The sequence below is a fragment of the Carassius auratus genome, chromosome 41 (genome assembly GCF_003368295.1).
Source record: "Carassius auratus strain Wakin chromosome 41, ASM336829v1, whole genome shotgun sequence".
NCBI classification, from domain to species: domain Eukaryota; kingdom Metazoa; phylum Chordata; class Actinopteri; order Cypriniformes; family Cyprinidae; genus Carassius; species Carassius auratus.
Window position 1 is genome coordinate 23,926,016 of NC_039283.1, and position 19,546 is coordinate 23,945,561.

Genomic DNA, 19,546 nt, shown 5'->3' on the forward strand with positions numbered 1-19,546 from the left:
TGAACATTTTATTAACTAATGTTAACAACAGTGCATAAATACTGCAACAGTTGTACTGTTAGTTAATGCATTAACTAATGTGTCATTATAAAGCATCACTCTTTTGTTAGTCTCTAAATGTTTTTTTGTTGCATATATGAATAAATACATAGTTTTTTTTAAATAAAAGTTTTCATTTTCAATACTATGAAGAACTCAGATTCATTACTCAGTAACCAATTAGCTCACCAACTTGTTCTTTTTATAAAACACACTGCATTTGTTCCTAGCCATGTTTGATAATGAAGAGTAAATGCAACATTGTAGCAGACATTAAAAAGGAAATACGACTCCACAAGGCCATTAATAACATTTTATTGACAGCAAACCTTTGTAAAGAAAAGGTAACCGCTCTGAAACTGAACAAACATTTATTTTGTCCAATTCCTGTTCTTTGTTGCACAGTGTATTGCTTTCACTTCCCTGGATCTCACAGGTAAAGAGCAACAGAAGAGCTTCCTCTCACTTCAACCAGCAGCACTTGCTCCAGCCGTCTTCAACACATTCTCAGACACTTGGGCAGACACTTCCTAATTTTGTGCATTACTGCATTATGAAATGCAACCGCACTTGTCCTCTTTCATTTAAATGCAGAAACCAATGCAATGCAATGCAAGTATTTACAACTGGATCAGATCTTTGCACTTACTGCACATTTGCACACTTGTGTTAAAAGATTAGGTTGAAAGCTTTGCATCAGTGTCTCAGCAATGGATGCTCTGCAGTGAATGGGTGCCGTCAGAATGAGAGTTGAAAATAACATCGCAATAATCACAAAATCAAAGACATTTTTAACTTAATTTCTGGTCATTATTACAAGTACTCTAGACTTAATAACGCTTCCTCCAGCAGAAATGTTTTCTCGCCTGAATCAGGAGAGAAATATGCACAGATTAAATCATTTTAACGCTGGATTTGTTTCAGTTTTTGTCTTCTCCAGATGTTAGCTGGAGTGCTTGGGGATTATTGGGATGTTTTAATCAGCTCTCATTCTGACGGCACCCATTCACTAGTGACCAAGTGATGCAATTTCTCCAAATCTGACGAAGAATCAAACTCTTTTATAACTCGGATGACCTGAGGTCAGGTCCATTAGCAGCAGATTCAGCGTTTTTTTCGATGAACCTTCCCTTTAACGTGCATCCTGGGCATAAGATTTCAACAGTTTATAAAGTTTCCGTTGTATTTTGTCACAGTGTTTCGCTGAACTATTCCTTTAACAGTTCAAACTGGACGAAGATCACAATTTTCCAGTTCATAACACAAACTACAAAAAACAAGTGCATGTTTCTTTAAAAGCATCTCATGAAACTAGACTGGAGGTTTAATAAATAACTTGGTACATGACTGATTCCTTTAGTAAGAGGAAATATTATGTGTGTATATATTAATAAAACTGACTTCAATATAATTAGATGCATATGTGTAAAGATCTGTTAAAGCTGATGGCACCCATGGTCAATAACACTTCTTTCCAAACTTCTTCAAAGCAGCTGAAGCTTCATCAGAAGAGCCCAGGTTCTTAAGTGCTTAGTCGAGATCATGATATTAATAAGTGGCTTTATGTCACGCCGGGGTGGAAACAGACGCCTGGGATAGTTTTGGTTGCGAGCAGCACAGTACCAGAGAGAGGTTCTTCATCCTCACGTCCAAAGTGAGGCCGCAGTTATGAACCTGTAGCCTGGAGCAGGAAAACAACTGGATTAAGAGCCAGAACCAATGCAGTGGGTTCCAGTGACACTGAGATTCACTCTGTACCAGTCAGATTCGGTGATGCTGTAGAAGACGGGTGGTTTGTGTTCCTCTCCGTTAGTGAATGTGGCCCCTGTGTTCTTAAAGAGCAGCCAGTCTCCGACACGGAGCTCCGGAAGCAGACATTGCTCCAGCACGTGATCCAGATCATCAGCAGACGGACCCCACAGACTGCTGGAGAACAGCGGCTCTTCTGCGCTCACCTCCTAAAGAGACCCACATTACACATGACCAACTTTAACTATTTAACAAATCAGTTTTTTCCCCACACAAATTCCGTTTTTTTAATTTTTTTAATTTTCACCCCAAATTCCTTTTTTTATTTTACATTCCGGTTTCCCCCACAAATTCATTTTTTTTTTTTTTTAATTACAGTTTTCCCCCCAAATTCCGTTTTGTTTTTTTTAGTTTTCCCCCCAAATTCCGTTTTTTTTTTTTTACATTCCGGTTTCCCCCGAAATTCCGTTTTATTTTTTTATTCCAGTTTTCACCTCACAAATTCCGTTTTTTTTTCAGTTTTCCCCCCAAAATCTGTTTTTTTTTTCTTTTTTTTAAAAATACCGGTTTTCCCCCCAGATTCAGTTTTTTTTTTTTTATTATTCCAGTTTTCCCCCCAAATTCCGTTTTCTTTTTTTAAGTTTTCCCCCCAAATTCCGTTTTTTTTTTAATTCCAGTTTTCCCCCCAAATTCCATTTTTTTTTTAATTCCAGTTTTCCCCCCAAATTCCATTTTTTTTTTTTTTTTTTTTTTTTTTTACATTCCGGTTTCCACCCACAGATTAATGTTTTTTCCTCAAAAAAATAAATGTTTTCCTTTTCCAAATTCCATTCCATGTTGAGTGACTATTACTTAAAAAATAATGTTTAATTATTTTTAGTAGTAGTAGGCTATATGTGCATTCTGCTGAATATTCGTGGCAAATACTTGTCTTTAAATGAAACCAGGCTTTTATTTTGACGGGTTGCTGTGAATACCTTTACAGTTCTGTGTATGTGATGGGACGCTAGTTTTACTCAAATCAACTCTCAGTGCAGTTCACATACTCATTTAGTGAGACAGCAGATGCAGAAATCATCGCTTCCGTGTGTGTAATAAAAGAAAGTCGCCCTTCTGCACCATTCATTAATTCATTCCAAATTTGACAAATTCCGTGAGATTCCTGCGTTAAACTGTGAATTCCATTTTTCTAACTGGATTCTGCGATTCCATCCATGTTTTCTGCATCCCGGAAATCATAGGGTCCTATGTATGATGTATTAAATCCGTATGAAATGTTTTCTGAAATGCCTTCATCAAAAAAGTGTAACATTTGTCTAGAACAGAGTTAAGTCAAAATAAACACTAACTAAAGGTGTAACAAATTGTCTAGAAAATAACTAAAATAAAAAATCCTATGCTATAAAGCGATTTAGGAATCGTGCCCGCTCAAATCGTGATTTTATGATGATTTCGATATAATCGCACAGCCCTAGCACAAAAAATGATCTTTAGATGTTCGCTGATGTTTATCCATTGGATCAATGTCACATTAAATATAAGGGAAAGAGTGAGATCTTCACCTTGTGTGCCGAAGGCATCGATATCGAATCTTCACACAGCAGCTTACTGCCAAAACTCCCATAAACCCCATCGTTCATGTAGTAGAGAAACTCAGGCTCGTCGTTCGCAGACAGTGCGTCTGAAAAACACAAAGATGTGTTTAATAAACACCTTATGATCAGTGCATCACCTATGAGACATGCAGAGGGATTCTATTTGATTTGGACGATATTGCAACATAAGATATTTAGTACTTATCCAAATATATCTCCATCAAAATAAAGCCCATGGTGCATCATGAATATCTGATGTAAATATTGACTAGTACTCACTGTGTGCTTGACCACTGAAATCACGAGCCACGCTCTTCTTAGCGATTATATTCACGGCCAGCGTGAAGGCAGACGACACATAATAAACCCCGGGTTCAGCGATGATAGACAAGCCGGTCGAGAGAGGAAAAGACACGTCCAGCATGGGCTTCAGCATCTGTTCGACCTGCATACATAAACAACACCAGAAGCTCAACGGCGAGGGGAACAGCATAAAATACAAGAAATAGATTAGAAAAGGCACAGCAGAATACAGTACCTCGTCTAACTGCGCCTCACTTCCGTCAAATCCGCTTCCGACGTCCAGAATACTCATCTCAAAGCCAAGCTCCTCCTAAGAGCAGATTCATTTAAAACACATTTCTGAAAAAGGGGGAAATACACACTAAAAGTGACATTTAGATAGATAAAACTAATTCCCTGACTCACCCCCATATCGAAAACACAGCGGGCGTCACAAACCGCACGAGAGAACGCTTGTGCATCCTGACAACAACTGGGAACGCTGAATCTGTGAGCAGAGCGTGAAATCAAAACACACCTCAGTGACCTCCTTTAGAAATGTCTTTGGCGTAACTGTGCACGAGTTATAGAAAAATATCCTTCATTCTCAGAAAAGCTTTACGGACACTAGCTTTAATGTCTAATGCAATCACATGGGAGGTTATATATATGTAAATACAGATTGCATTGCATTATGATTTCGGCTTTAGTGTTATTATTGTTTTGTAAAGTGTCCAATCAGAGCCATGTAAGAATCCGCTCAACAGCGCTCAAAAAGCTTCGTGTTAGACATTTGTGCTTTCGACAACACATTTCCAGAGGCATTTTTTAACCTTTATAAGGGCCTTTTATATCCTTGTTAGATCTATGGATCATGTTTTGTGTCAAACTTTTACATTTAATCAAATTCAATTCGAATAATAAGACTCTATAGACTGGTACCAATCAAATGAATCAATACCAACAAAATCTATTTTTTTTAATCGGCACAGAAGCAGCATTGAGTAGTATTTACACTGCACTTAAAAAAAATAAAAAATAAAAAATAATAATAATAATAATAATTATATATATAATTATAATTATTATTATTTTATATATATATATATATATATATATATATATATATATATATATATTTTTTTTTTATGATTCTTTTTCCCCTAGAACTGCCAGTAGGTGGCAGTAAGTCATTTTTGTTGTTACATAAAAAAAATGTATAATACAATATTATTTTAAAAGCATTGATCACATAGTTATATTTATCCAAACAGTTTGCTCAAAGGCTAATTCGTTCCTGAACAAAAGTGTTTGTCTTAACGAATGAATCACTGATCATTGCTGCTTTTTTTTCTGTTTTTGTTAACAAAAGTAAAAACAATATATTATCTTCTCGTTTACTGAACCGCTGTACTCATGTGTTTACTAAATCAGAGACATACTCAACACTATTAAAACAATACTACATTAGATATAGGACCATGTCTAAACACTTTCTGAGGCCACTGTGATTTCTAAAAGACTCACTTGACTCCTGTAACGTGCAGACCGAGCTCTCTGGCTCTCTCCAGCAGATGTCTGCAGTCCTTCAGCGTGGAGCCGAACGGCATGAGCGTCTCCTCGCGCTCGCAACAGCTCTCCGAGGTCAACAGCAGCAACACTCTGTTGCAGAAAACCAGTTCATAAAGATGAGGGTTAAATCAATCGAATCCAGTGCATTAGTGCGAACGCAGCCAATCAGAGCTGCCGCTGCCGATGACATCATCAGCAACAACACTACTTTGAGACAGTAAAAGCACTTTTAGCTTTCAATGTGCTTCTTTGTTCCCCTTTATGGCTTTAGATTTGCTTTTAGTTTATGAAGCTCTATTTAGTTTGTAACTGAAGCTTATTTCCACTGAAGAATAAGAAAATAAAAAAATTTGTGTGTGTTTTTTTTTTTATCAAACAATTCTGACTTTTTTCTCGCAAATCTATATGTATAACAGATATTATTCTAGAAACAAACTCCAGGAAAAAAAGAAGAAGAGAGAACGAATGTGAATATCTTTTTTTTATATATACTTTTTTTTATATATAATTTGTATGTTTACGATTCTTTGTTGTCGACTTTTTCCCACAATTCTGCATTTTCAGTGATCATTTTATCAGGACTTCAAGGACATTTTGCATTTAACTACAGCTGGAATAAAAGACAACAATATATATATATATTACTCTCGTAATCGCTCACTTTGCTTTGGGATGACATCGTGCAATCTTCCTCAGCTCTGCTTCGTTATCACACACCAGGACGGAGACGTTGTGTTTGGCTGCGTGTTTGATAAGAGACAGCTGTTTACACGAGCCTCCGAGAACGATGTCCTGAGACGGGACACCGAAGCCCTTCACTAAGTCCAGCTCATGCTGAAAGACAAGCACACACAAATATATGAATATAAGGAATAATAGATTTTATAAATACAACTGGAGTGCTATTTTAAGACACTGAGCACAGTAGAGAGGAGATGAGACTTATATTTGATATATTCACCTTGTTTGAACAAACAAAGCCTGTGCCGAGAGCCGCCAGGATTTCAATGACCACAGGGCTGCTGTTGCTCCTGACCGTGTAAAAAGGCCGAATCTGGTCCATTTTAGTTCTCCAGCGAACGTGCTGCCGCACAATCACCCCCAGGTCAGCCACAAAAAAAGCACTCTTCAGTGCCTAAAGAAAAAACAACATGCATCATGCTCTGGTATAGAGAGAGAAGACACAATAAAGCAGTATTCCCTTGTTATACTCACAAGAGTTTGATCACGGATGTGTTTATCGATCACATCTCGGAGAGCTGCGCTTCCTTCCAGCAGCTCGACGGAAAAGCGTGGTTCATTCACAGATCCCTTCATAGTCATCCGTAATCTGACGCTCTGACAGGCATAAAGCAGGTCACCTATTTATGACAACTGCAAAAAAATAAATAAATGCAAGCTCATGTGAATGATAGGGCTTGAGCAATTTTTACATAACTTTTAAGTCTTTTCTTTAAATGTATAGAGGTTTTATTTGCATATGCACACTAATAATATTATATAGCATCCTCTCCACACATTAAATAAGATTAAAAATAAGCATATATATTTAGATATTAATGCATAATGGAATCATTGTTTTAAGCAATTATTCTTTGTAGCCAAATATCATAACAATAACAATAAAGCTTGCGTTTTTACGTCGCCCACCAACAAACAAATTTATACAACAAAGTAGAAAAAAAAAACTATATATAATAATGCATTTTTAATCCTAGTTTAGTTTATATTTTCAGGTATTTCAACTGTAGTATTTTATACATTTAGCATAATTTAAATATATTATATAAAACATTGTATTTAAATAAATTACACACACACACACACACATTTATTTATATATATATATATATATATATATATATATATATATATATATATATATATATATATAAACCTAAAATTACGTATATATTACATGAAAAAAGAATAAGAAAAATAAAAACATTAATTGACGTGTATGAGCTGTATGGATGGACTTACATAAATGTTGTTATGGATAGGCCTTAGAAATATATAGTCATATATTTATGCATTTAGCAGACGCTTTTATGATTTTTATTTTTTTTTACAATGAAAATCGAAATTAGACACTGAAACGAATAAAACGTGTCTTTCATATAATGTACATACAAAATGTTTATCATATATGTTTTTTTTATTTTTCAAAAAATCCCTGATTAATCAATAATAACATCGCTATTGTTTATTTAATGCTAACCGTCACCAGTATTCAAGTCAAACGCTATTTATATTAATAACATTAAATCATAACGCGTTCGTTTAGACCGTAAGCAGTCAAGTTATTCATAAACAACTCGAATATTTTCGTCAAATATAAACAAGAGGCTAACACGTACATGTTAGCTTGTGAACCCAGAGCTAACGTTACTTACACGGGAAAAAGCGCGGGCATTTGAGGTAAACCGTCTTCTCTTTCTCGGCCGAATGTTTACGAGATGATAAAAGCACCGATAAGAGACGTAACGTTGATGTTTTGAGCCATATATCCGTGTTTTAATCTACTGAGCCTCGGACCATGTGGACAGTTTCGGGTGCTGGATGACGTCTGTTGTGAAGGATGAGCGATGAAGGCGTGAAGGAGGCGGGGCGAAGATTTAAATAAAGCAATGAAGGGGCTGAAAGGGGCGGAGCTTCTGCTTCAAGATTATGAGAGAGTGAGGAGTAGAGGTTAATTTATGCAGTAAAGGGGCGGGGCTTCTGTTTGTATAATTTGATTAGGAGAGCGAAGACCGGGACAGACAGAATAAAAAAGAAGAGTTTTGTTTTGTTTTCCTAATCTGCTTCTTTTAGGGCATCTATATGCTAGTGCAGACATAAAAAAATATATTTAAATGCTATCTTAAATTATTTCCAATAAAATCACAGTCTAGCAATATTAATCAAATTAATTAGGTAAGGCGACAATTTAATTATTACAAAATATACAGACAAATGCTTTACATAGATATTATATACATACATTTTTACATGATTATTTGTTGATGATCTTCACACGTTGACAAGTGCATGCAGCTGCAAAGCATAAACAACAGCAAATAGAATCAGTTGTAAATATAATACATAAAGTAAACTAATACCTTCAAATAACTGTTTTAACTTTTCGTTTATGTTTGCTACTTAAAAATAAATAAATAAATAAATAAATAAATAAATAAATTAATAAATAAATAAATGTATGTATGTATGTATGTATGTATGTATATATATATATATATTTTATATTATATTCAAATAATGAGTAAGATTAGCATGAAGGTGTTTAATTGTAATATTTATATATTAATATATATTGATATTGATAAGAAGGAAGTGTGCCATCTCATACCTTGGAGCCTTCATCGTCTCGTCTACAATGTTCCTGTCAGAGGATTGTCCATTTAGCACTTTTATAGTGTGATTCCAGATAAAACATTAGAAATAATTCTCAGTTTATGTACTGACTGATAGAGTATCCTATCCTCAATATTTTTGCTCTCGTCATATCGATGAGCTGCTGCTTCAGTGTCCAGTTTCTGATGAAATGAATCTAGTGACCACACTATAACCCACAGTTTATAGAGGGAGGTGTGTTTACCCTCCTCTCTCTCTCTTTCTCTCTCTCTCTCTCTCTCTCTCTCTCTTTCTCTCCTGTTACTTTCCGCTTGAGATGACTAACTGATGAAGATGCTGACTTAAATAGCACTTTTGAAATAGTAACACCAAGATGTAGCGATTAGATTTAGAGAAATGAAGCATTGCATCACTTTCTTAGCAGTGAATGGGTGCCGTGAGAATGAGAGTCTGATAAAAACATCACAATAATCCACAGCACTCCAGTCCATCAGTTAGCATCTGGAGAAGACAAAAGATGAAACACATCCAGCATTAAGGCATTTTTGCTTGTGGTTTCTGGCTAAAATGGTCTATAATCCATAATAACACTTCCTCCAGTGAAAAAGCCCATCTCTTGTTGTCTCTCACATCAAAGTCCACCCACACCTTTGTTGTTTTGGACTTTTTTGGCTTGTTTTCTCCGTGCAGATCTCTCTCCTGATTCAGACCAGAACACTTTTTAACTGGAAAAAGTGTTATTATGGATTATAGACTCATATTTTAGTCTAATTTGCAACATCTTATTTGCTTCTTACAAACACAGTGCTGTGGAGTGCTGTGGATTATTGCGATGTTTTTATCAGACTCTCATTCTGACGGCACCCATTCACTGCAGAGCAAGCGATGCAATGCTTCATTTCTCCAAATCTGCTCCCATGAAGTCCAACCTAAACATTTCTTACGTTACAGACACAAATTCCTCTTTTGTGTAGTTCCCTTTTCTCCGATTGCCGAGTCCGTTTACCAAAAATGGTTTCATCAGAATGTCAAATGAGCCAACTGTGCTTCACAATAGCTCTGTTTGTTTTAGTCACGTCAATGTTGCTCGGACTGCTACACTGTCAGTGAAAGTTTCTCTTTTGCGGCACACAAAAACAGTTCCGAGTTTTGTGCCTGCTCCCTCTGGACTATAAATGAGAGTATGGCATCTAATCTAACATAACATCTACAGCGGCTCGGAGTCAACAGAGCTGTTTGATAACCATTGTTCTTGGTATAATGGTGATCTGTTTCTGGAAGGACATGTGGTTCCTCAGCCATGTGCAATAACACCCGACTGCTGTTGAGCAACAAGATTTCTCCTAAAGAAGAGCTTTAAGGCTTCGAATACAAAACAAAATAAAGGAACTCTGCAATAATCTAAAGTATTTCAGAAGAGCTGATCGGGAGAAAACATAAAAGATTAAGTAAATGGAAACTGCTTTATGACTTTGCCTCATTTCAACTATATTTAAACACCATTTTAATATGTTGAAAACATGTGGAGGTCATTGGCACTGGGCTAAATAGACAGACAGTGAGTTCATAACAAAAACAATAGAGCTTATCTTCTGTTTTCTGCCTCTGTCTGTCACCTTTCATCTCTCCACCCATGTACATCAGCACCCAGATGAACACCCATTTCCTTAAACCCTTTTTAATAAATATCCACCTTTATCTTGACAAAAAGAACATCAGTTGGATTTTAACTCGATTAGTCTCTCAGTCTGAATACAAAGGACAGAGAAGTAGATTTGAGAACTGTAGCAAAGTAAGCATATGACTTCAGAATATTGTTTATCGTAATACTTCTTTGATAGTTACATGTTGTTTTTATTAATTTTGTAGCTTGGCAGATGTGTTCCCAAATATGGGAAGCCCATTTCTGCCACAAAAAACTTTTTATCTCGCAATTCTGAGTTCACATCTCGCAATTCTATTGTCAGAGTTATTTTCCGTTTTGCTTTAGTTCTGTGTTCCTTGCTTGCATTCTGACTTTCTTAGTTTATGTCTAACGATTCAGATTTTTTTAAGTACAGATTTGAGTAAAAAGTGTAATCGAGACTCATCAGCTCACAATTCTAACTTTTCTTTTCAGATTTGCTAGTTTATATCATGCAAACTGCTTTTGTTTTCAACTGCAGCATGTTGGGAAAGAATGATGAATAAATCATTCATAATATTTACATTTATGCAGTTGCTTTTATCCAAATCGACTTACAGTGTATTTAGGATATGTGTGTTCCCAGGGAATCGAACCCACAACATTTTGTGCTGCTAACGCAATGCTCTACCATTGAGCCACATTATTTTTGGAAATCAAGCAGTGTTTCTTATGCCCCAGGCACTCGGGCCGGCGGGCAGGTGACCGATTAGAGCGAGCGTGCCCAGACATGTCCCTATCGGTCTGGCCACCGGCCCGTTAGCGGTCAGCCCACCCTGGTGTTTGATCTGGGGGTTTGGCTCCAGCCAGTCCTGGCATTGTATCCCAAACAATGCACCCCAGACCTACTGAACTCCATAAACATATCCCTTTGTGGGCTTTTCCTCAATCTCAGGGTGGGGAACACCCGCTGCCAGGAAGAGGGACTCCTGTCTAAAAAAAGACCGCTGTGCCTCCCTCGCTGGCTGCTGACTGGGCATTCCTGCCTTTGACCTTCAGGGAGAAGTCAGCTTCATAAATACACACACGACTGGATCATAAAGGGGTGTGTGTGTGTGTGTGTGTTTATATATGTAGTTATTATGCTATGATTAATATTTTAAATAAGCTTTTATTTATATATTAAATAATTCAGGGTTATTGTTATTAACTAAAAAAATTGGTTAATTTAAATGAAGCTGAAATAAAAATAAACTATAAATATTATATAAAAAAAACTTAAACTAAATACAAAATGTAAAATGAATTATTTTCATATTTAATATTTTATTTAGAATTAACTGGAAATAAACTAAACACTAAAAACTGAACTAATACTGTGAAAAAAAGAAACCTAAATAGCAGTATTTGAAAAAGAAAACTAATTGCAAAAGTACATAAAGTAAATTATTATATAAAAAAATAAAATAATATTGTAATAAATTAATATTATATATACTGTAATAGTAGGCCTATATAAATAATATAAATAAATATAATTTACATTTTATAAAATGTATGTTTTTTATAATTTATGAACCAGTATAAAGGGAAATAATTACTTTTTTTCTGCTGTGTAATTATATTTTTATAAACATTTTAAAAAGTATAAGAAAAGTGAGTCTGACTCTGAATATAAGGCTTGGCCTTTGGGGGGTGAATGAAGACACTGGATGGCTTACTGTTAAACACCCTGTATAATATATTATGTTTTTTGCTTATTTATTTATTTGTGTACTATTTTACATTTTCATTCTGGAAGTGTTCCTTTAACTGGAAAAAGAAGCCGGACTCCAGACTCCAGGGGTCGCTGTGGCCCGCGGCTGCGCATGCGCAGATCACAGCAGCCAATCAGCTGATTCTGAGGAAAGCCTTTGGAAACACTGGAGTGTCATTATGAATATCAAATCCTAAAACTGATCCTTTGAAAACTACTGAGTTTCAAACTACTGAACAATCATCGCTTCATCTCGTTCGTGGTGAAATCAGGTAAACATCCGCTATTCGTGCGATCTCTCGGCAACGTCTGAACATTTAGCTGTTTTTGCTAATTTGGATTAGAGTTTATTTCTTTATGTTTATATGATTTATAAATGCGTTTTTAAGTTGTTAGTTTATATTAAACATCTCATATGTAGTGCTGTGTAGATCTGATAGTGTAGACCAGTTCTCTTGTACTTTTTGTATGAAGCACTGCGTGTTTATGCTATGATGCTAATATAAAATCATCATCAATAACAGCCTCAAATTCTGATTTATACAGTCTTCTGTCACTCAAATACATTAGTTGTCAAATAACATGAAGATTAATATTATTCTTATTTAATACTGAGATTTTATGCTTCAAATTGATATGAATCTAAAGGGAAGTTCTGTATGTAATGGAAAGCCCTGCAATATTAGTGATTAATGATTATTCACTTACATTTTTAAACTAATGAACATTTCTATTATCAGTACATACGTTTCTAGTTATGCATTTCATCAGTTAGTTATTGCTTCTTGTATATTCTTGTAGAGGAAAACATGTCTGCAAGCTATCGGTTTAATAAATTCTCATTAAAATGTCAGAGTAAAATACAGTAACTCAGCATTAACTTACCCAAACTAGTCCCCAACTATGACTTTTTGTGCCGGAATTGGTGAAAATGTTGGCGAATCTGAATTACTAAACCGAAATTATTACTTGTGCTTTTGTAAATTAAAGAACGGTTGCATTTTCTTGATGTATTCGATTGAATGTCTGTTTGTTGGAGCTGGTGTTTGTATATTTCAATCAGTTTATGAATGTCTTACTGCTTTAGACTCTCCATTTCTGGCTTCTCAGCAGCCATGACTGAGTTTTGGCTGATTTCGGCTCCTGGAGAGAAAACCTGCCAGCAGACATGGGACACACTAATGACGGCCACAACTCGGACAAACAACCTCTCCACCAACAACAAGTTCAACATCCCCGATCTCAAGGTCACATCACTTCCTCTTCCTCTTTTTACAGTCCCAGCTGGAATTTGTGACATTTCACATGATGGTGTACAGATAATTCTTCATTATACTGGATGGTGATCAAAGTGTTTTTCTTCTCTAAACGCTGTAGGTCGGGACATTAGATGTCCTGGTGGGGCTGTCTGATGAGCTGGCCAAGCTGGACGCGTTTGTCGAGAGGTAAAGTTGTTTTTCTGTCTTTTTCTTTACATTCAGCAAATCAATTCCAATGTAAAAGTCATGCAAAATCAACATTCACAGTCTGCCAGACATGTTTTTGGATTCTAATCTCTCTTTGGCCCTCATTCAATCTAAATCTATAGATTTTTCCCCGAAGCTGTAAATAAAACAAATATTAGTGGAGTATGTTTTACAGTAGACTATTTTGGTCTGGCTACTTCAAAGTTTCACATTTAATTCAATGTATTTACATGCCATTTCTTTGTAATTGCTTGTAAAACTTACTAGTAATTTCTGAAAGAGTGATGCTTGACTATAATAATACTAATTTAAAGGATTTTCTGCCTTTCAAATCTGTCCCTGAATCACAAAACCAGTCACAAGTGTCAATTTTTGGAAATTGAGACGTATATATATCATCTGAAAGCTGAATAAAGTTTTCCATTGATGTATGGTTTGTTAGGAGAACAATATTTGGTTGAGTTTTTGTCACAACTATTTGAAAATGTGGAATCTGAGGGTGCAAAAAAAATCTAAATATTGAGAAAATCATCGTTAAAGTTGTTCAAATGAATTCTTAGCAATGCATATTATTAATACAAAATGAAGTTTTTATATATTTACGGTTGGAAATTTACAAAATATCTTCATGGAACACAATCTTTACTTAATATCCTAATGGTTTTTGGCATAAAAGAAAAAGCCAGACCAAGTGTCTGATATATATAACATGTATTTTATTTTAACTTGGTTTGGCCGCACCAGACTGTTGGATGCGAATCGTTATTTTAATCTAAATCTAAAAAATTAGAATTTATCGGCCGATATATCATGCATCCATAACATTTATTAACCTGGAAACCATTTATTTGTTTGGATGCAATGATTTGAATTGATTTCCAAATTAATGCATTGATATTAATAGATTTTTAAGTACAGAATTTATCATGCGTTTTACTAATTTAAAGAAATAAAAAAAAAATACAGTGAACTACTCTTTTAAGAAAAAACATATTTAAGGAAAGACTTTGAGAGTCATTGCTTGGGAATCATTTTCCAATGAACCAATGTGATTTTAATCTATAGAATTATTAGATTTCAGATTTTTAAAACCCTATATTGTGATGTTATCAGAAGCCGTTATACTAAATTAAACTGGGCTTCTTGGACACCTGAATCATCCGATATGTGGCATGTTTTGATGACTTCTGTTTCTCAGAGAATGTCCAATCTTGGAGGATTGGAGATAGTTTTCAGAGGGCTGTGATGTCTTTTGATGCCGTTCACAGTGTGGTGAAGAAAGTGGCTCAGTACATGGCTGATGTGTTGGAGGACAGTCGAGATAAAGTCCAGGAGAACCTGCTGGCTAATGGAGGTGAGAGTCACTGGGATCTGTGGCATGAAATGGGATTGCTGGTTTGTTGAATTAACTCTCATTTTCTGTGCCGTGATTTAGTCGATCTGGTCACCTACGTCACAAGATTCCAGTGGGACATGGCCAAGTACCCTATCAAACAATCCTTGAAAAACATTTCTGAGATTATAACCAAGGCAAGTGATCACATCCAATTATCTCTATATGAATTTTGGAACTAAAATTGGCAGTCAGTTTTCGTTTAGCACTGGTTGCTTACAGTAAAATCGCGTAAAAAAAAGTCATGCTGTTTTGAATGAAACTCTCTCCTCCTGCTGTTCATCAGCAAGTCACACAGATTGACAACGACCTGAAGGCTCGAGCTTCAGCCTACAACAACCTGAAGGGAAACTTACAGAATCTAGAGAGGAAGAATGCGTGAGTAAACTCAGACATATCCGACTAAATCTAATTTTAGATGTTTTATTTCACATTCATTATTTAGGCTTTATAATACATTTATTAGGGATGCACCGATATGAAAATTTTGACCGATAACCGATATTTTTGAAAGCCGATAACCGATATTTCGGCTGATAAATCTAAATCCAAATTTGTATATACTTTTTGAGAGCCTGATTATAAAAAGGTCTCATCATTAAAAGCCACATTCCTAACACTGGATCATAAGCAGCTTGGTTTAAACAGTGTACATTTTAAAAATAGTTTAGCTTTGCCATTACCAAATTTCATCATTAAAAGCCTTACAAATAAATTAAATAATGCAAACGAGTTGTCTCAGGTCAAGTGTTTCTGAAGGATATAATGCATTATTTATTGGCTTTAAGATATCGGCCAAATTTTCTTATCGGAATGATACCGATAACAGAAAAAGTTTGAATTTATCGGCCGATATATCGTGCATCCATAACATTTATTAACCTGGAAACCATTTATTTGTTTGGATGCAATGATTTGAATTGATTTCCAAATTAATGCATTGATATTAATATATTTTTATGTACAGAATTCATCATGTGTCTTACTAATTTAAAGAAATAAAAAAAAATGTACAATGCAAAATGCAGTTTTTTTTTCATGCAACATAAGTAATTTAACTTTTTTTTAACGAATATTCACGCACGTCATTTCCATTGTACTGTATACATCTGTCAAACTCCAAAAAAGTAGTCCAATATAGTCAATTTATGTGTGTTACAGTGTACTACTCCTTTAAGAAAAAACATATTTAAGGAAAGACTTGAGAGTCATGGCTGGGGAATCATTTTCCAATGAACCAATGTGATTGTCGTTGTGTCGCCAGAGGGAGCCTGCTGACCAGGAGTTTGGCAGATATTGTCAAGAAAGACGACTTTGTGCTTGATTCGGAGTACCTCATTACTATGCTGGTGGTCGTACCAAAGTAAGTGATAGATTCCAAATAGGGCGGGGACATTTTTCTGATTTTGATTAATTCGAATGTAATGTTTTGACACGATTAGATTTTTTATAAATCGAAAAATCGCTATTTTAAATAGAAATCCTATCAAATGTTATAATCAGACATGTTGACAATATGCTACTGTTAAGATAAAAGAATAAATCTGACCTTATAAAGACCCACGTGATTAACTGCCCTTTAATTAGATGGTTTAAAAGAAAACGTTAATTGAATCATGCTGTTGTTTAAATAAAAAAAAATATAGAAATTGAGAATCGTCAAATGTCCTGAAAAAAAAACATTTTATAGTTATTGCCCAGCCCTAATTCCAATTAAAACAGCCTCTCTGAACATCTTTATGGATGCACACAAAGCTACTGTGTTTATTTTTCTCAATGCACATACTAACAGCATGTTATTTAACCCTTTAGGACCAATTATAACGACTGGCAGCGCACTTACGAGACTCTTGCAGAAATGGTGGTGCCACGATCTACCAAGTAAGAAACTCACAACAATTCCATCAGTCGGTCACTTTTATTTAGGTTCATAATTCCGGAAGTGTGTTGCATGTATAAGGAATTGTGCACCTGGTCCCAGAATAGAAGTTAAGGAAAATTGATCAAATGCTATGAGAACACACTTTCTTTTGATTTAAGATGATGAAATGATTCGTATTAAGTAACATATAAGTGTTTTTTAAAAGGTGTTTAAAAAAAGATTAAATTGGGTTTTTGGGAAAGTTGATTGACGAAAGGTTAATTTGATATTTTTGGGGAAATCAATGCGTCTGATTGGCCGCTGGTTGAGGAGAACATGTTTAGGACTTTAAGAAACCAATTAACTAATAAAGAAGAACGAACAGACACTATTTACCAATTGATTTTTTGGTTAATCACACTGGTGATTGTCTAAAGCAATGATCATTTTGATAATGAGAACTTTCTCATATATAAAAATATAATTTTGAGTGAAATATTAGATTGATTATGATATACATTTGAGATTCTCTCCTAACACTAGTGTTATTTTCTTCCCTGCAGTTTGCTTTTTGAAGACCAGGACAGCGGGCTGTTTACCGTCACGCTCTTCAGAAAAGCCATCGATGACTTCCGACTCAAGGCCAGAGAAAACAAGTAAGCAGCTGTTTCCAGCTCCACCGTGTGGTCGTGAATCAGCGTTTAGAGGATCTTAATGCCTTAGTCATCCCAGTGTCTGCTTCACAGGTTCATGCTCCGGGACTTCCAGTACAACGAGGAGGAAATGAAAGCAGATAAGGAGGAGATGACCAGACTCTCCACTGACAAGAAAAAGCAGTTTGTATGCATCTGCTGTCTGGATGCTCTGAGCATTTAGCATGTTACTTCATTTGAGCTCCTTCATGCATGTGTTTGGTCTGCAGGGTCCACTTGTTCGATGGCTGAAGGTGAACTTCAGCGAGGCTTTTATCGCTTGGATCCATATTAAAGCTCTGAGGGTCTTTGTGGAATCAGTGTTGAGGTAGAGACACAATACAACATCTCTTGAAGTTCCTAGAGAGCTCATATCATGAGGATTTTTCTTATGGATTATGTGTTATTGTATTACGCCGACTTCATACCCAGTCCAAATTTATTTATTGCATTTATTTATTGCATTTATAAGCATTTATTGAAACTAAACTGCAGCTTCTACAATTTGCAGACGTCGTCTAGATGAGTACGCAAACATTTTCAACAAATATCAACATTTGTTTTATAAATTTGTAGCTTTATAAAGAGGCTGTTCTTCTTATATAGGATGGGATGGTGAAAAACTAGTTAAAACTACTTTAAAATAAGTGATTCACTGAAATTGCGGCAACCGGATATTTTCGTCTAAAAATTCAATTTTTGGTTGCATTTACCTTTGGGAAGAAAAAATCGAAACTCGAAAAAATAACTTTACTTTTTTACAAATTCATTGCATATGTACCTGAACTGTTGTCTTCTTTTTATGATTTATGTTTAAATAAATCAAGTTACACATTCTTTTTATTACAGCAATCATTTAAATGTTTATATTTCAACAACAAATTAGAGTAGAAATGTGATTGTTTTTAGAAAGTTATATGCGGTAATTAAAATTTTAAAGTGATTTATTAATAAATTTATTTTATTGTTTATTTTTTTTTAGGTATCGATTTTCAGTTAGACAAAAACTTGGTTTCTGTAAAAATAAATAATAATCAGCGTAATAATATTAATACATTTACAATATTTAAAAAAAGGTTTTTGGGTTATGCATGTAACCATGTAACAAGACACTGCTTCTTCTAGTAGTGAACACTATTGCATTCCTCACACTGTTCTAGTTCCCTTGAAAGGGAACACAATTTTTTTTTAAAATTCCAGTTTCGGTTTCAAACTGGTGCATCCTAAATTTTAAGATTCGGTTTTGCCCCAGAGTTTTCCTTTAAGTGCATCACTCATTTAATTTATTTTTTGAATTCTAAACACAGATATGGATTGCCGGTGAACTTCCAAGCGATGCTCTTGCAGCCCAACAAGAAGAACATGAAGAAGCTGAGGGAGGTTCTGAACGATCTTTACAAGCATCTGGACAGCGGAGCAGCTGCCATTATCGACGTGAGTTTTTGTTTCCTGTCGCATAAATGCATGGAATTATATTACATTACATTTTCATGCAAGCTTTTGACATCTTTTTCCTGTTCCAGCAATCTGCAATGGATATTCCAGGCTTGAACCTCAGCCAGCAGGAATACTATCCCTATGTGTACTACAAAATCGACTGCAACCTGCTGGACTTCAAATAGAAGAACCGCTTGTTTAGTCTGTGGGAATAAATTTAATTTAAATTAAACTGTATACTGTGCTGAACTCTTGTTTTAGTCTCTTTGCTGTGCTCATTCATATTCAGAGATACGTCTCTATTGTCATATCTGCCGGCCATAGTACTTTGTTTACATTTTAGTTTTAAAGAAAAGTCGTATGTGCATGTGAATGAAATTATGTTTTTTAAGTCATTCTGCTTATGTTTTGTCTGATGTCAGTGATAGATATCAAAATGTGTTTTTAATTAACCTTTATTCTTGAAAATAAACCAGTGGTCCATTTAAAGAAACGAAATGAGAGAAGTGTTACAAAGATGCAATGTAAATGTGATGTTATGTACATTTGGTGTAGCTTATATGTGTGAAATTATTGTGTCATGGAACCGAAATATAAAATTATTCTAAGTAGAATGTGTGGTGTTTGTTTGTAAAACACATTAATTAACTAAATTTGCATTTCCAGAAGGCAAACACAATGAGATGTGCAAATAGATGAATGACTGAAGGAAGGATAATTGCGATT

At 35.1% G+C, this 19,546-nt stretch overlaps 2 protein-coding genes across 6 annotated transcripts; one reads left to right on the plus strand and one right to left on the minus strand.

Moving 5' to 3' along the window:
* Positions 1-338: 338 nt before the first annotated feature.
* On the minus strand, positions 339-8,795 carry LOC113059353 (antizyme inhibitor 1-like). 4 transcript variants are annotated; one of them, XM_026227803.1, is made up of 12 exons: positions 8,587-8,795; positions 8,221-8,273; positions 6,453-6,611; positions 6,199-6,372; positions 5,899-6,071; positions 5,193-5,327; positions 4,092-4,173; positions 3,922-3,996; positions 3,663-3,828; positions 3,351-3,469; positions 1,798-1,997; positions 339-1,720 (listed from the first exon to the last, which is right to left on the minus strand). In XM_026227803.1, the coding sequence occupies exons 3-12, from the start codon at positions 6,558-6,560 to the stop codon at positions 1,606-1,608; spliced, it is 1,347 nt and encodes a 448-aa protein (XP_026083588.1). In that variant the 5' UTR covers positions 6,561-6,611; positions 8,221-8,273; positions 8,587-8,795; the 3' UTR covers positions 339-1,605. The 4 variants fall into 4 exon arrangements, with proteins under 4 accessions (XP_026083588.1, XP_026083590.1, XP_026083591.1 ...); XM_026227805.1 differs by lacking the exon at positions 8,221-8,273 and having other exon boundaries at positions 8,595-8,795; XM_026227806.1 differs by lacking the exons at positions 8,221-8,273; positions 8,587-8,795 and adding an exon at positions 7,634-7,892 and having other exon boundaries at positions 6,453-6,575.
* Positions 8,796-12,073: 3,278 nt separating this feature from the next.
* Positions 12,074-19,431, plus strand: LOC113059358 (V-type proton ATPase subunit C 1-A). 2 transcript variants are annotated; one of them, XM_026227815.1, is made up of 13 exons: positions 12,074-12,243; positions 13,059-13,218; positions 13,349-13,416; positions 14,706-14,791; positions 14,873-14,967; positions 15,117-15,208; positions 16,095-16,193; positions 16,643-16,711; positions 17,255-17,347; positions 17,438-17,531; positions 17,614-17,711; positions 18,691-18,817; positions 18,907-19,431. In XM_026227815.1, the coding sequence occupies exons 2-13, from the start codon at positions 13,087-13,089 to the stop codon at positions 19,003-19,005; spliced, it is 1,152 nt and encodes a 383-aa protein (XP_026083600.1). In that variant the 5' UTR covers positions 12,074-12,243; positions 13,059-13,086; the 3' UTR covers positions 19,006-19,431. The 2 variants fall into 2 exon arrangements, with proteins under 2 accessions (XP_026083600.1, XP_026083601.1); XM_026227816.1 differs by lacking the exon at positions 12,074-12,243 and having other exon boundaries at positions 14,636-14,791.
* The last annotated feature ends 115 nt before the right edge of the window (positions 19,432-19,546 follow it).

Coding starts and splice junctions, on each gene's coding strand:
- LOC113059353 (XM_026227805.1), bottom strand. CDS start 6,560: ATGACTATGAAGGGATCTGTGAATGAACCACGCTTTTCCGTCGAGCTG. Junction 6,072..6,198: donor GCTTTGTTTGTTCAAACAAG/GTGAATATATCA, acceptor CTTGTCTTTCAG/CATGAGCTGGACTTAGTGAA. Junction 4,174..5,192: donor CTGCACGTTACAGGAGTCAA/GTGAGTCTTTTA, acceptor CTCTGCTCACAG/ATTCAGCGTTCCCAGTTGTT.
- LOC113059358 (XM_026227815.1), top strand. CDS start 13,087: ATGACTGAGTTTTGGCTGATTTCGGCTCCTGGAGAGAAAACCTGCCAG. Junction 16,712..17,254: donor GTGGTGCCACGATCTACCAA/GTAAGAAACTCA, acceptor TCTTCCCTGCAG/TTTGCTTTTTGAAGACCAGG. Junction 18,818..18,906: donor GAGCAGCTGCCATTATCGAC/GTGAGTTTTTGT, acceptor TTCCTGTTCCAG/CAATCTGCAATGGATATTCC.